The sequence below is a fragment of the Vombatus ursinus genome, unplaced genomic scaffold (assembly GCF_900497805.2).
Source record: "Vombatus ursinus unplaced genomic scaffold, bare-nosed wombat genome assembly UNPS02007612.1, whole genome shotgun sequence".
Lineage (NCBI taxonomy): Eukaryota > Metazoa > Chordata > Mammalia > Diprotodontia > Vombatidae > Vombatus > Vombatus ursinus.
Window position 1 is genome coordinate 11327784 of NW_020947390.1, and position 13681 is coordinate 11341464.

Consider the following 13681-nt stretch of genomic DNA (forward strand, 5'->3'; position numbering starts at 1 on the left):
AACATGATAACTACTTTGAGCTGTAGAACTGTAAGTAGTATTATCCCTTTTTAAAGAGGATAAAAATGAATCCTGGAGAAGTTCTGTCCACTCATCATTGAATAGAGATTAAGGTAGAATTCATGCCTAGGTCTTCCTGATTTCAGATCTAGAAATAGAAGTAGTTCTGGGGAGCAAGTCTTAGGGAGAAGATGATTCTTTCCATTTTTTTTGAAGTGCCAGTTGAGTTGTTTGAATTGAAGTTCTAGTGCTCCATGTTGCAGATGTTATTGTTCTGATGTATTAAGGCTCAGCATTGTAGCACCTTCTAAATGAAATCCAAAATCATTCAAAAGAGTTCATTGTCCCCATCCATATAGAAAATACCAAGTAGATGAAGAATACCTGTTTCCAGGCTCAGTATGGTATGACATGTGATGGATGCTTCTTACAGCAAGTTGATTACTGCATATATTTTGGATATACCTTGAAGATGGACAGTGAACTGGGTACATAATTGAGTAGAGGAGTGAAGACCAGGTTGCTTTTGGGAAATTGAGCAATGTTTTTAATTGAGTTTTCCCCCAAACAAAAGCCACCTTTGAATATCAGTGTTCTTTCAGTGATGTGCCTGAGAGTTATATAATACCAATAACCTCTGAAGAATTAAAGTTGTGGGTCACTGAAAGAATAAATAGAGAGTTGCATGATATGGTTTAGATAGACTAACCTCTGATGAAAAATAATTGCACTGGAGAAACAGTGTGAAAGAATGTGATTAGAAGCATGTCTGACTGGAAAAGGAAGTCGACACGTTATGTAATGTGGGTACAGATAACTGATCGTACGTATGCTTCATTGGAACCTATATATTGTCAAGATATCTTGTGGAAAGGCTGTAGCACACCCTTCTCTGGGGGATGAAATGAACAAGAATCATACAAGAGGATAAAACATGAATGTGTTGCAAGCACCACTGTTGGAAGGAGTACCTGTTTCCCTGAAGTCTAGCTATACAAGCCCTCTTCCCTCCCACTGCTACTTTGTGTAAGTGATTGCCACTAGGTGTCATGCTAATACTGGCTTAGATTAATTAGAAATCATATTTGTAAAACATTCATGAGGTCCATTTCTCTTTGATCACATGGTCTATTATTGTGCACACCCCTACACTAAACCATTATTTCTCTTAGCTTTTATTAAGCCCTGACTGATGATATTTTGTGGCCCTTATAAATACTTTGATAGGAGTATTCAGATTTTAAAAAATTTTCAAAGTTTAACCTCTTATCTATTCAGATAAAAAAGATAGTTTATTTATAATTGACTGATAGAAAACCAGGTGACTTGCTTATTATTTGCAATGTTGTTTTACAATCATTCTATATCTTTTAGTTGATACATTATAGGTGTAAATTATGGGTGAAGGAACAAAGAATTAAAGCTGAGGCAATAATGTAAGAAACAGCCTAATTAGGGATGTTGTTTATACAACTTATTTAAGTTTTCAATTGACTAGAATAGTGAGCTGAATTTAAAAAGTTGAAATTTTATCAAGATATGTGTAAGTCTTCCAAAATGTATCTTAATAGTGATAATGATAATAGCTGACATTATTTATATAGAGTTTTAAAGTTTAGAAAGCATTTTATGCAGTTTATATCCTTTGATCTCAACAGCCATATGAGATACGTACTATAGCAATTACTGTCCTCATTTTCTAAATGATGAAATAGCCTCAGAGGGGTGAGGTGATTTGCCCGTGGTCATACAGTAAGAATCAGAGACTGAATTTGAACCAAGGTCCTCCTCTCTCGTGTGTGTGTGTGTGTGTGTGTGTCCATTATTAGGTTCCTGTGATTTAATTGATATAAGGAACTCCCAGGTAAGGAAATTAATACTGCAAGTCATTGCCTTCTCTGTAACTTAGAGTCTTTGAGAGTTGCCTAGAGCATTGAGAGGTAAAGTGACTTTCTCCAGTGTTACTGAGCTGGTATATAAGAGGTAGGACTTAAACCCAGGTCTTCCTGGCGCCAATACCAGCTGACTCTTTATCTACTATGTCATGTTTTCAGTTGTCCACGACACGTTTTATGGGGGAGCTGAGCAAGCTGATGCAGGTCCAGAAGAGGAATTCCAAATGAAAGAACTGGGGCTGTTTAACATAAGAGACTGGGAAGTTGGGAGGCACTGAGGCGAAGCACTGTCATGTGCACCAGCAGTTTGGCAATAACTCAAAATATATAGTTTCACCAAAGTCCTCCTCAAATCTTCAAGACAAAGTGGTGGTGTACAGGGCTTCTCAAAGCCTGTGCTAGAAAAACTGAAGCTTTGGCAGGTTCTACCAAGTTGGAATCTGGAAGGTTTTCAACTACAGGATGGGGACAGTTCTTTCCCTGTGCTTTGAAGAGTAAATAGCTAAATGTGGAGCAGGCTCATCATCAGAAAGTTGGCCACAGGTAAAGTGGAGGTGTGAAAGAGTTGTTTGCTGCTTTAGTGGAGAATATACACAAAATCACAGAATTTCACTATAGAAACTATATATAATGCTTTAATAAACTATCTCTATTATCTCATTTTATCTTTGCAACACCCATATAAGAGTTGGTAGGTCAGACTATTAAATATTACCTTCTTGCTTTGTTTTTGTTAATGGGGACTAGGAAGAGGGAGGAGACCTTGTCTCTAACCACACCTCGTCCTTCTCTCCTTCCCACTTCCATTTCTGTATTTGCAGAAAAGAAAGCAAAGTCCCAGTAGAAAATACCCATAGTAAAGTAAAACAAAATCCACATTGGCTATGTCCAAAGCTGTCGGTATCATTCTGAATCTTGTGCCCATTGCCTTTCTGTCAGGAGGTGGGTAACATGAGTACTCTGGTGGGTCATTTCATTTCTCAGAGTTGTTTTTCTTTACACTGTTACAGGTTATTATTAGATATTTGGGACTCAAATTTTAGGAAAAGCATCAATGTGAGGAATACTAGATTTATGATCTGGAAGGAAAAAAGCATTTATTAAGTGCCTACTTAATAAATAATAAAATGCCGGGTACTGTGATAAGCACCTTTCAAATATTTACTTATTTGATCTTTACAACAATCCTGGGAGGTAGGTGCTATTATTTTCCCCATTTTACAGTTTAGGAAACTAAGGCAAGCAGATTCAGTGACCCTTGCTTAGGATCATACAACTAACAATAACAGAATTGGAACTCGGTCTTCCTGACTTTTAGTTCAGTGCTCTATCCCCTGCACTGTCTTGAAATTATTTGGGTCCAGTATCCTACCTTGGATGCTTAATACTTGGGTGACAGTGGGCCAGTCCTTAACCTCTTTGAGTCTATTTCTTCTTCTGTTAAAAGGAAATATTAATACCTACAGTACCTACCTACCTTTAAGGGTTGTTGTGAGGCTCAAATGAGATAATGTATGTAAGATACTTACATACATTGAATGTACTTTATATATCATCATCATCGTCAGTCATTTCATCTGCTGGAAATCATTCAGAGAGAGTAAGAAGGATAACGAAGGGACATGAAATCATGCTTTATGAGTTTTGGTTGAAGGACCTGAGCATTTTTACTCTAAAAAAGGGGAACTCTAGAGGGGCTAGAATTCCTGTTTTCAAATATCTGAAGAGTTTTAATGAGAAAGTATGGTAGTCTTTTTTCCAAAGAGGGTAGAAGTGGGAATGATGGGTAGAAGTTTTAAGGTAGATTGCAGCTGCCTGCAAGAGAAAATGGAGAGTTTTCCTAAAGTAGTTGAAATAGATTGATTTTGATGTCCCTTCAAACTTAGATTCCTTGGATTTTTGTACCTCTGCCCTTCCATCTAGAAAACTGAGTCTTACCAAAGAAAAGTGGGTCAATGAATGCCTGAGTTATTGAAGAGATAAGGTTCCAAGAAGTGAAAGTCGAATGGGAACCAAATATTAATTCCCCTACTCTTAAATTTTGTCTAGAGATCTGATGGCTTAAAGATAATGCTAATAAATGGTTTCTTAGTTCTGCTTTTAGAAGCATGGTTTACTGATGCAGGTCTAGTGTAAAATATGACTCTTCAGAGCTATGTAAGATACTTTACATCTAAAATAATTCATTTTTGTCATGAATTTCTAATGAAGAGCAAATGTCATTAATTTCTTGATTATAAATTAATTTGTAGCTGCAGAAATGGATAAATAAAACATTAAGTATTTTTACAGCTTCATACAGTTTTGGTTACAGTGAAATAAATTCGGGAAAGTGATAGTAAGTTGGTCAGAAACAGCTAGAAAACATAATCATTTGGGACAGTGCTGTTTTCTAGGACTTAAATCACAATGCAAGTAGAAATGCAAGATGTGACTGTTAAAATACTTAGAATAATAATTGTCCAACTATTAAAATTAATTTTAAGCTATTAAAGCTTAAAACTGCACTAAGACTTTTGGGACACCTCCTACATTAGCATTTCAAAAATCTAACTTCCTTTGGGCAAAATTATCAATTTTTAAGTTCTTTTTTGTTATTTTAAAGCATTTGCATGTTCATAGTAATAAATATCTGTTTTCTTAAATGAATTTTTATCTTTATGTGCATGTTTGTTACTACATAGTAATTACTAGTCATCTAACTCATTCAAGGAACAGTTTTTAAGTGCCCACCGTTTACAAAGTATTGTTCAGGTACAGTAGTTATGTTATTATGACAAAGGCATAATGAAAAACAAGACTTGCCTTCCAAGAAATCACATGGACAAAGATATATAAATACAAAGTAGTTGTTAATGAAGAAGACAGCACTAAACAACTGTCCAAAGGGCCGTTTTTCCCCCTCAATTTTTGCCCTCACTGGTCTCCCAGTTGATTTTGTGTTTATAACATTTTATTGATATGTTTTTATATTACAGACATTTACAGATTACCCCCATTCTGAGATGTCTCTTGTAGCAAAGTAAAACAAATAAAATGAATAACATGGTGACCTTATCGGACAGTACACGTAACACTTCATATACGTAGCAACCCTTCCCATTAGTATGTCTATTTTCTCTTCATTCCACCCTCCATTCAATTTTTTTTTTTTTTTGCAGGGGGGAAGGAAAGAAAAGTAAATGTCCTATAACAAATACTAGTGATCAAACAAAATAAGTTCAGTAATTATGTACAAAAATTATGTACAAAAATGTACATAAATGTATTTTTGAACCCTCCAACATTTATCATTTTACTTTTTCATCATCTTTGCCACTTTGATGGATTTGAGGTAGAATCTTAGAATTGCTTTAGTTTCTGATTCTCTAATTCGTAGTGATTTGGAATATTTTTTCATATAGCTACAGATAACACGCATTTCTTCCCTTCAGACCTGCTGGTTCTTATTCTTAGCTTATTTATCAATTGAGGAATGTCTCTTTTTCCTGTAAAATTGAATCAGTTCCTTATATATCTTAGAAATAAGACTGTTGCAGTTTCATGATGTGTTGTGATAGAACCATCTTGGAGAATTCAGAGTCAGACCACCTCTAATCCAAGTATAGGCATTTACTGAGATTGATGCCTCTCATGATGCTGGCTAAGTTCCAGAAGGAACCAGCAACTGTAGTGAAAGCAAGATGGATTTTTATAGGGTAAAGATATAATTACATAACAAATTATGAATATTAAAAAGGCAGAAGGGTCTTTTTTAAGGGATTAGGTAATAGGGGAGGGAGCCCAGTCTCAGTGGAATTGTGCATGCCATTTCCCATAATGCATACAGAAAAACACATGGGGGAATGTGTGTGATAATGAAATTATAATAAGCCTGTCTACATCATAGGTTCATCTAAAGGGCAGCTTTTGCTATTACTGCGCAGGTGCCTACTTAGGGAAAGTCCCTTCTATTGTTTTGGGGTCCACATCCTACTTGGGCATCCTGGTGGTGCTGCATAGTGATTGGCTGAGTATTATGGTCCTGTCTGAGACTAGATGGATGTGGTTGTGGTTGAGTGCAAGGACTCACCTGCTGTTTCAGTGGGAAATATGAGGAATGAGTCTGGGGGCAGTGGCTAGCTAGACGCATTGGCTGGGATCCCATCACATGGAATGGATGCCTGCTGTTTCTGTGAGAAATATGAGTTCATGGACACACCTGTTGTTCTAGTGAGCAGTGAGGCATATATGAAGAAGTTAGGATATTGAGTTGGGGGGGGGAGGGGGGTCACTGGCTGGGTAGAGGCAGTGGGCTTACTGTGCAGTAGGGCCTATAAGGAAGTTAGAATATTGAAGCTGGGGGGTATCTTTATTAGGGTTCCATCAAGACCTTTATTAGAGAAATTTATTGTGTGTTTTTTGGCAAATAATTGTTTACCTTTTAATCTTAGGTTTTTTGGATATGTTTGTGCAATGTTAAAACATCACTCATTAAACACATAATTTGGTATTAATTTTTCCAACTTACATAATAATTTCTAGGACCTGGATACTTAGTCACTTAAGAAGAAACAAAAGACTTCTGTCTACAGAGTTCCGTCCCTTCAGATAAGAATGTATTTAGTCTAGCACATTGTGAGGGACAGTTCTACTCCTACTTATTATGTATGTTACTGCCTCCATGCAATAACTTGCTCACTTGTGTACAAGTGTTTTGGTTAGTCTGTTCTAAAACTTTAGAAATATTGGTGCTTGTTAGGGCTATTAGTTTCTATATAAACAGAATAAACTGCTCAGATGGGAATTGACTATCTTCCTTTGCTTCCTTTCAAAGTCATTCAGGAGTTCAAGGTTGTCCCTAAGTGTTGTGATGAGTTGGTTAGTAACAGTAACATATTTAACTTAGAATCTTTTGCTTTTCTCTGAAGTACCTTCTAATGGTTTTTTGATCATTCTGCTTAGCACAAGCCAGCATGACTTTGCGTTACTGATACAGCCTTCAAAATGAGTTGTCTTTCATTGACTTTAAATGGTTTCCTAAACTGACTTGGGACTAAACTGTGATCCTTTAAGCATTGTTTTTGTGATTCACAAAAATAGCTTGTTTAGAATTAACCATTCCCAAGTATTTGTGGTTGCTTAATGGATACGTTCTGAAGGATAGAGAATGTTGGGTTGTAATTGAATTTTGTGTTACATTTTACTATGCAAGTATACATTCTTCTTGTATCTTTATCTAATCTTTGAAATAACATTCACACCTGAGAAATTTAATTTGAAGTAGTGTTTTACTTTACATACTGTTCTAGTTTATCTTTCCTGTTGTGCAGAATATCACATACATAAAGAAATATTTTTGTTTGGGCATAATCAGGATTTCCTAAGATCTTCAGTGTGAAAGGGAACTTAAAAGCCATCTTGTCTAGCCTTCAATTTCCTTCCTATGCTTTCCATGGCAGGCATCATTGATAATCGTTTGACCTCTGCATAAGCACATTCAGTTACAGAGAACTCACTGCTTCTCAAGGCAGCCTTTTCCATTTTTGGACAACTTTTCTTCAGATGCTTAATTTCCTAATGACTTATCCCACTTTTGGAAAGAGCACAGTCAAATGTTAAATTATTTTCATAAAATAGCCATTTGGTTAACTGTCTATGTCTTTCTCTTTTCACACAGAGGAAACCACCTAATTCTTGCATCAAGAAAAAAGCAACTAAAGTGACAGAAGCGAAGAAAGTGATGAAGAGGAAATTTAAAGTGAATACAAAAGTCACCTTTAGTGAAGATGGGGAGGTAAGGTTCAGTGAATACTCTTGACAGATAACTATATTCAGAACAGGAGGAATCAGTGCACCTAATTTGCTTGACTGTTAACTATACATAAAACACACAGTTTCTAGAACACATCTGGGGTGGCTCTAACATAGTGTTTTCTAAACTTTATGGTCTACTACAGGAAGGTGAAACTACCTCTAAAATGACTACAAGTCTAATAAGAATGACAGAATTGTCTTTGTTCTACTTCCACTAAAGAAACTTTATTCCTGTAGTGTCTCAAAAGAGATATAGATGATGAGAATTTCTGTGCTTCATATATGTAGCTGCCTTCATTTCTTATTCTTCTTTTCCTTTGTACAAACTGGCCTGAAAACTAAGGAAAGTGTTGTAATATGTCATAGAATTACAGAATTCTAATGCTAAAAGGCATTCTGATGATCCCATAGTCATGCCTCATTTTTCATATGAATGAACAGAAGATCAGATAAGTGATGTGACAGGGCAAAGATCATCTGGTGAGTTTGCAGCAGAGCCAAGAGTAGAATCCCCGTTTCCTGACTCTCAAGTCTGATGTTTCACTCAAGCTTGCAACTGTGCCACTAGCTAACATCAGAACAGTATAATATAGCTTTGATTGTGTCAACACATTTTTCATATCCAGACATTCTGCATATTTCATCAGAGTTGTAAATAATGCCCATGTAATCCTCACATGTTAGAGTAGCTTTAATCTGCCTCAGACATATATTTTTCAATAAACAGTAATTATAAGATTCCTTTTGAGATTTTTGTTTCATGACCCGTAGTTTAAATTTGTATCAGCTTTCCAAATTCTCATGGCAAAAAGCATAAGAAGCCAGATGAAAACCAAGAACCCATGTCATTCTTCCAAATGAATTTTGTTATTATTTTTTCTAACTCAGTAAAATAATTTTTTAGTAACTTAATTGGAATGATATTGAATACATGGATTGGTTAGGTAAAATTGTCATTTAAAAAATTAAATTGGCTTTACCAACCCATGAACAATAAATATTATTTCAGTTATTTAGATCTGAGTTTATGTGTATGAAAAGTGTTTTATGTTTATGTTCATATAGTTCTGTGTCTATTTTGGCAGGTATACACTCAGCTACTTTATACTGTCTAAGTATTTTAAATGGTCTACAACAATATTGAATAATGTTGCTAATACAGTGTAGTTTCCCTATTTTTCACTTTTGATTAAATCTATTTTAACTTTAACTTTGTCATGATTACTATCCTTGCTTTTTTATGTACTCAGTCCTACTCATGCTCTTTTTATCTCTGGGTGTATCTCTCATTTTTTTAAATGTTTCCTAAAAGCAACATATTGTTGAATTCAAATTTTTAATCTGCTAGCTATTTCTGTTTTATAGGTAAATTCATCTTGTTCACATTCTAAGCTACAATTATTTGTGCATTTTTCTCCTTCCTGTTTTTCGTCACTATCCTTCTCACTCTATTTATACTATACCTCTTCACTCCTCTGCTTCACTTCTATCTGCTACTCCTATTCCCTAACCTACCCCACCCTAAAGTCCCTCCCTTACCCTTTCCTCTCATCCTTTTCCCTTGCCCTCATATATCTTTCTGAATTTAGAAGACTTTTATGCTTTTCTAGGTACATATGTTGTTCCATCTTTAACTTATTCCTGGTGAGAGTAAGGTTCTAGCACTACTCTCCCTCCCCCCTACTAGCTTCTTGTGTATCAGTTTTTTCCTTTTTTGCCTCATTTTTATGAGGCCTACATAGTTTTATTTTTTTAGAATTTTTTTTTTATTTTTTAGAATCACCCTCAGCTTATCCCACTCCTTTCTTTTAAGCTCCCCAAATAATAATGACAATCATAAGAGTATTGCTAATATTTTCACATATATGAAGTAAAAATTTGACCTTATTGAGTCCCTTATAATTGGTCTTTAATGTTTACCTTATATTTCTCCTGGATGTTATATGTCTAATTTTCCCTGCAGTTCAGGGGTTTTTGTCACAAAAACTTGAAAGTCTTTGAGTTCATTAAATATCCATTTTGTTTTTGGTTTTGGTTTTTTTTCATTCAGGATTATACTTAACTTTGCTGGCTAAGTTATCATTGGTTGTAACCTCAGTTCTTTTGCTCTACAGAATATTATATTCCAAGACCTACAAGCCTGCAATGTAATAGCTGCTAGGTCTTGTGTAATCCTTATTGTAGCTCTATGATATTTAATTTTTTTTTCTTATTGCTTCCAATATTTCCTCCTTAACCTGGGAGTTTTGAAGCTTGTCTATGATATTCCTGCAAGTTTTCTTCCTGGGATCTCTTTCAAGTGGTGATTGGTGGATTTTTTTCTATTTCTACTTTGACTTCTTGTTCTAGAACTTCAGAGCACCTGAATTTTCCTTGATAATTTCTTGTAATATTGTATCAAGATTCTTTTTTAAAATTGTAACTTTCTGGTAGTTCAACTGTTCTTAATTATTTCTCCTTGATCTGTTCTTGACATTGTTTATTTTTCTGATGAGATGTTTCACTTTCTCTTCTTTTTTTAATTCTTTTGATTTTTGTTTTATGATTTCTTTGTGTCTTAGAATGTCATTAACTTCCCCTTGCCCAATTCTAGTTTTCAAGGAATTATTTTCTTTCTTAAGTTTTGGATTCTCATTTCCAGTTGGTTGACTTTCTTTTCATAATTTTCTTGATTTGGGGCAGCTAGGAGGCACAGTGGATAGAGCACTGGCCCTGGAGTGAGGAGGACCTGAGTTCAAATCCTGCTTCAGATACATAACATTACTAGCTGTGTGACCCTGGGCAAGTCCATTGCCTAGCTCTCCCAGCCCCCCAGTTAAAACAAAACATAGCATAATTTTCTTGATTTTCTTGGACTGCTCTCATTTTTTTTTCTAATTTTTCCTCAATATCCCTTATTTATTTTTATAGTCCTTTTTAAATTCTCTTAAGAACTTTTTTTGTGCTTGGGACCATTTGACGTTTCTCATTGAAAAAGGAGTGACTTTTTTTAGCTCTGTTATCTTCCTCTGAATATGAACTCAGATCCTCTCTATCCCCATAGTGACTATCTATGGTTGGGTTCTTTGTCCTTTGCTTACTCATTTTTATTTATTTTCGTTTTATTTTGTTTTTAGCCGCTATTAGTGTAATTAAGTTGTGGTCCTGAGGTATGGGGAATGATGCCCCAAGTCTCAGGTCCTTCTTATTGTTATTTTCTGAGCTATGTCTCCAGGCCCAACCTTGGGCTCTCCTCTCCACTCAGGGCCCTCAGCCACAGTGTCCCACAGATGACCTTATTCCCTGTGGTCTCTTGGGTGGCTGCAAACTACGCCAGTCCTCTCTGCCCTGGAACTGAAACCAGGGACAATGCTCTGCTGCAAGTGGGTGCAGCCAACTGGGTCCCTGCCCCTCACTACTGCACTCACCAGGTGTGTGCTAGCTCCTTCTCCCTGAAACCCTTGGCCCCAGATGCGTCTGGTCAGCACAGCTGTGCTTAGCATTCCTTGACAGTGGAAGGTCTTTCAGTCTTCTCCTCAGTGGTCAGACTTTCACGCTGTCTGCAAAATGAAAGTTTCTAAGGTGGAGGCTACCACTCAACCCAGTTACCCCTAGGGCTTGTTATTTGTTGATAATGCTGAGTTGGCTTAGAGATGTTTGCAGGTCACTCAGGCCAAACCTCCTGCCCTGGAGGTTAGGACTTTCTTAGGGTCTTCTTAAATTGTCTTAGGAGGACAGCTGCTTTACCCTGTGTTTATTTCTGCTGCTCTGATACCATGTTCTGTCTTCTTTTACGGAGGAAATTTGGAGAGCTGAAAGTTTTCTGCCCTACTCTGCCATCTTCCCAGAATCCTCTTGAGGATCTATTGTAATAAATAATGAATTTTGTGTAATTCCTGTCAAGAGCTGACCACTGCTTTCTTTAAATGATATGCTGAACAAAAAAATATTTTTTCCTCTGAAGATCAGGTTCTTTAGTATGCTGAAATGGTAAACTGCAGAGATCGTACTTTTTATGTCTAACTAGCAGAAAATTTTTTAGAAGGGAGAAAAAATCCTCATCTTTGAATGTTAAGATTTATTTACTGCTCCTATGAGCTCTGTGTCATGTGCTTTCAAATCCTACTGTATTATATGACCTAAAATATTGGCCTCAGTTCAGTCTTTTACCTTGTGGTGTCAAAATAATGGTCATGTTTGGTCACTAAAATTTTTCATTATGCACCATTTGGGTAAGATCTAGCTTTGTGCTCTTTTTGATGAAATGTTCAGTCTTTATATACTTCATATTTCAGTATCACATAATTTACAGAGGTCACAGAATATCACAATTCAAAGAGATAGCAGTGGCTGTCATTCTGCATCTATATGAGAATATCCTTTAAAACATCATCAATGAGTAGTTACCTGCTCTTTGTTTGAAGCTCTTTAGCAAGAAGGAACCTATTACTTTCTGCATCATTCTCTTATTTTTGGATAGCTGTAATTGGTAAGAAGTTGGGTTTTTTTCTGTGTATATATCCTAAACCTGCTTCTTTCCAACTTTTGCCTAGTTCTGCCCTCTAGGGCCAAGCAGGTGTACAGAAAGCTTAAGAAACAAAGGTATTATGGCAAAAATTGTGTGTTTGTCCATTTTAGTTTGAATGAGTGGTTGTCATCCTAAATGATAAAAGTTTATTGATATCTTCTCTTTGAATTAACAGTTAGTTCAGCAGTGGCCACCTATACAGAAATCCAACGTGAACAAAATTGAGGAAGAGGATGAGTGTGCTGGCATCAACTTGGAGAAAGCAAAGGAAAGACTGCAAGAAGAGGACAAATTTGACAAAGAAGAATACAGAAAGAAAATTAAAGCAAAGCATAGGGTAAATCTTGCTTTTTATTATTTTTTTAAAAATTTATTTAAAAATTTTGTTTTTACTTCATCTTTATTCCCATATATGTTGCTTTTCCTCACCTTCCCATAAGCACTCTGAGAGCCATTCTTTGTAACAAAGAATAAGAAAGAGGAAAAAAAAATAACAGTTCAGCAAAACTAACGCAAAGCTGACAGTATATGCAGTGTTTCATCTGCAAAGAAGGAAAGGAGATAAAATTTCTTTTCTGCTTATTGGGGCCAAGTTTGATCATTATAATGTCACAGCATTCAGTTTTAGGTTTTTGTTCTTTGCATTTGCATCATTATGCTCACTATATAAGGAGAGCATTCCACATGGAGAACAGCTGGTTAAAATTCTGAGATTGTTGAGAGATGTAATTTCTTATTTGAGGAACAGCAAGGAGGTAAGTGTCCCTGGATTGCAGAGTACATGGTGGGGAGGTGGGAGTTGTAAAGTGTAAGAAGACTGGAAAGGTTAGGGGGACAGGCTATGAATGGCTTTGCATACCAAACATTTGATCCTGGAGGTGATAGGAAGACACTGGAACGACATAGTCAAACCTGCATTTTAAGAAGATCATTGATCATTTAATAAGCTAAGTGGAAGATGGACTGGAATGGGGAAAGACTTGTGTCAGTGAGACCAACTTGCACACTATTGCAACAGTCTAGTTATGAGGTAGTAAGGGCCTGTTCATAAGGGTGTCAGAGGAGGGAAGGAGGCATATATGAGACATGTTACAGTTCTTAATCTATAATTTTACTTGAGATATAAGGAGTACTTTAAAAATATACAGATATTGCACTTCATAGACATTACCAAGAAAATGCATGTTTAGAAAAAAGAGATGGGCTAGTTAAATTGTAAAAAGATTCATTCGTTAGTTTAGTTGGAGTATTAAGTGTCTCTGGGAATTGTTAAAAGCACTAGAACGATGGGTTCTTAACCCTATTTTTGAAAGTATAGGAAAGTAAAATGTTAATATGCCAAGCTTGTGACACTAATGTCTGTGTAGCTTCAGATAGGGCAGAATAGTGTTAAACCTTTTCATTTCTCATCTATTTTTTCACCATATACCATCAAGATGAAAACAAATAAGACACAAACATTTTACAGAAAATAAGTCCTTCT

The 13681-nt window shown here is 35.9% G+C and overlaps 1 protein-coding gene across 1 annotated transcript in view; it reads left to right on the plus strand.

Moving 5' to 3' along the window:
• The window catches only part of DDX10 (DEAD-box helicase 10), a 308073-nt gene that overhangs the window by 176349 nt on the left and 118043 nt on the right, over positions 1-13681 (plus strand). The window contains exons 14-15 of the mRNA XM_027849599.1: positions 7555-7671; positions 12374-12535. Coding sequence (XP_027705400.1) covers positions 7555-7671; positions 12374-12535 — 279 coding nt within the window. The remainder of the gene's footprint in view (positions 1-7554; positions 7672-12373; positions 12536-13681) is intronic.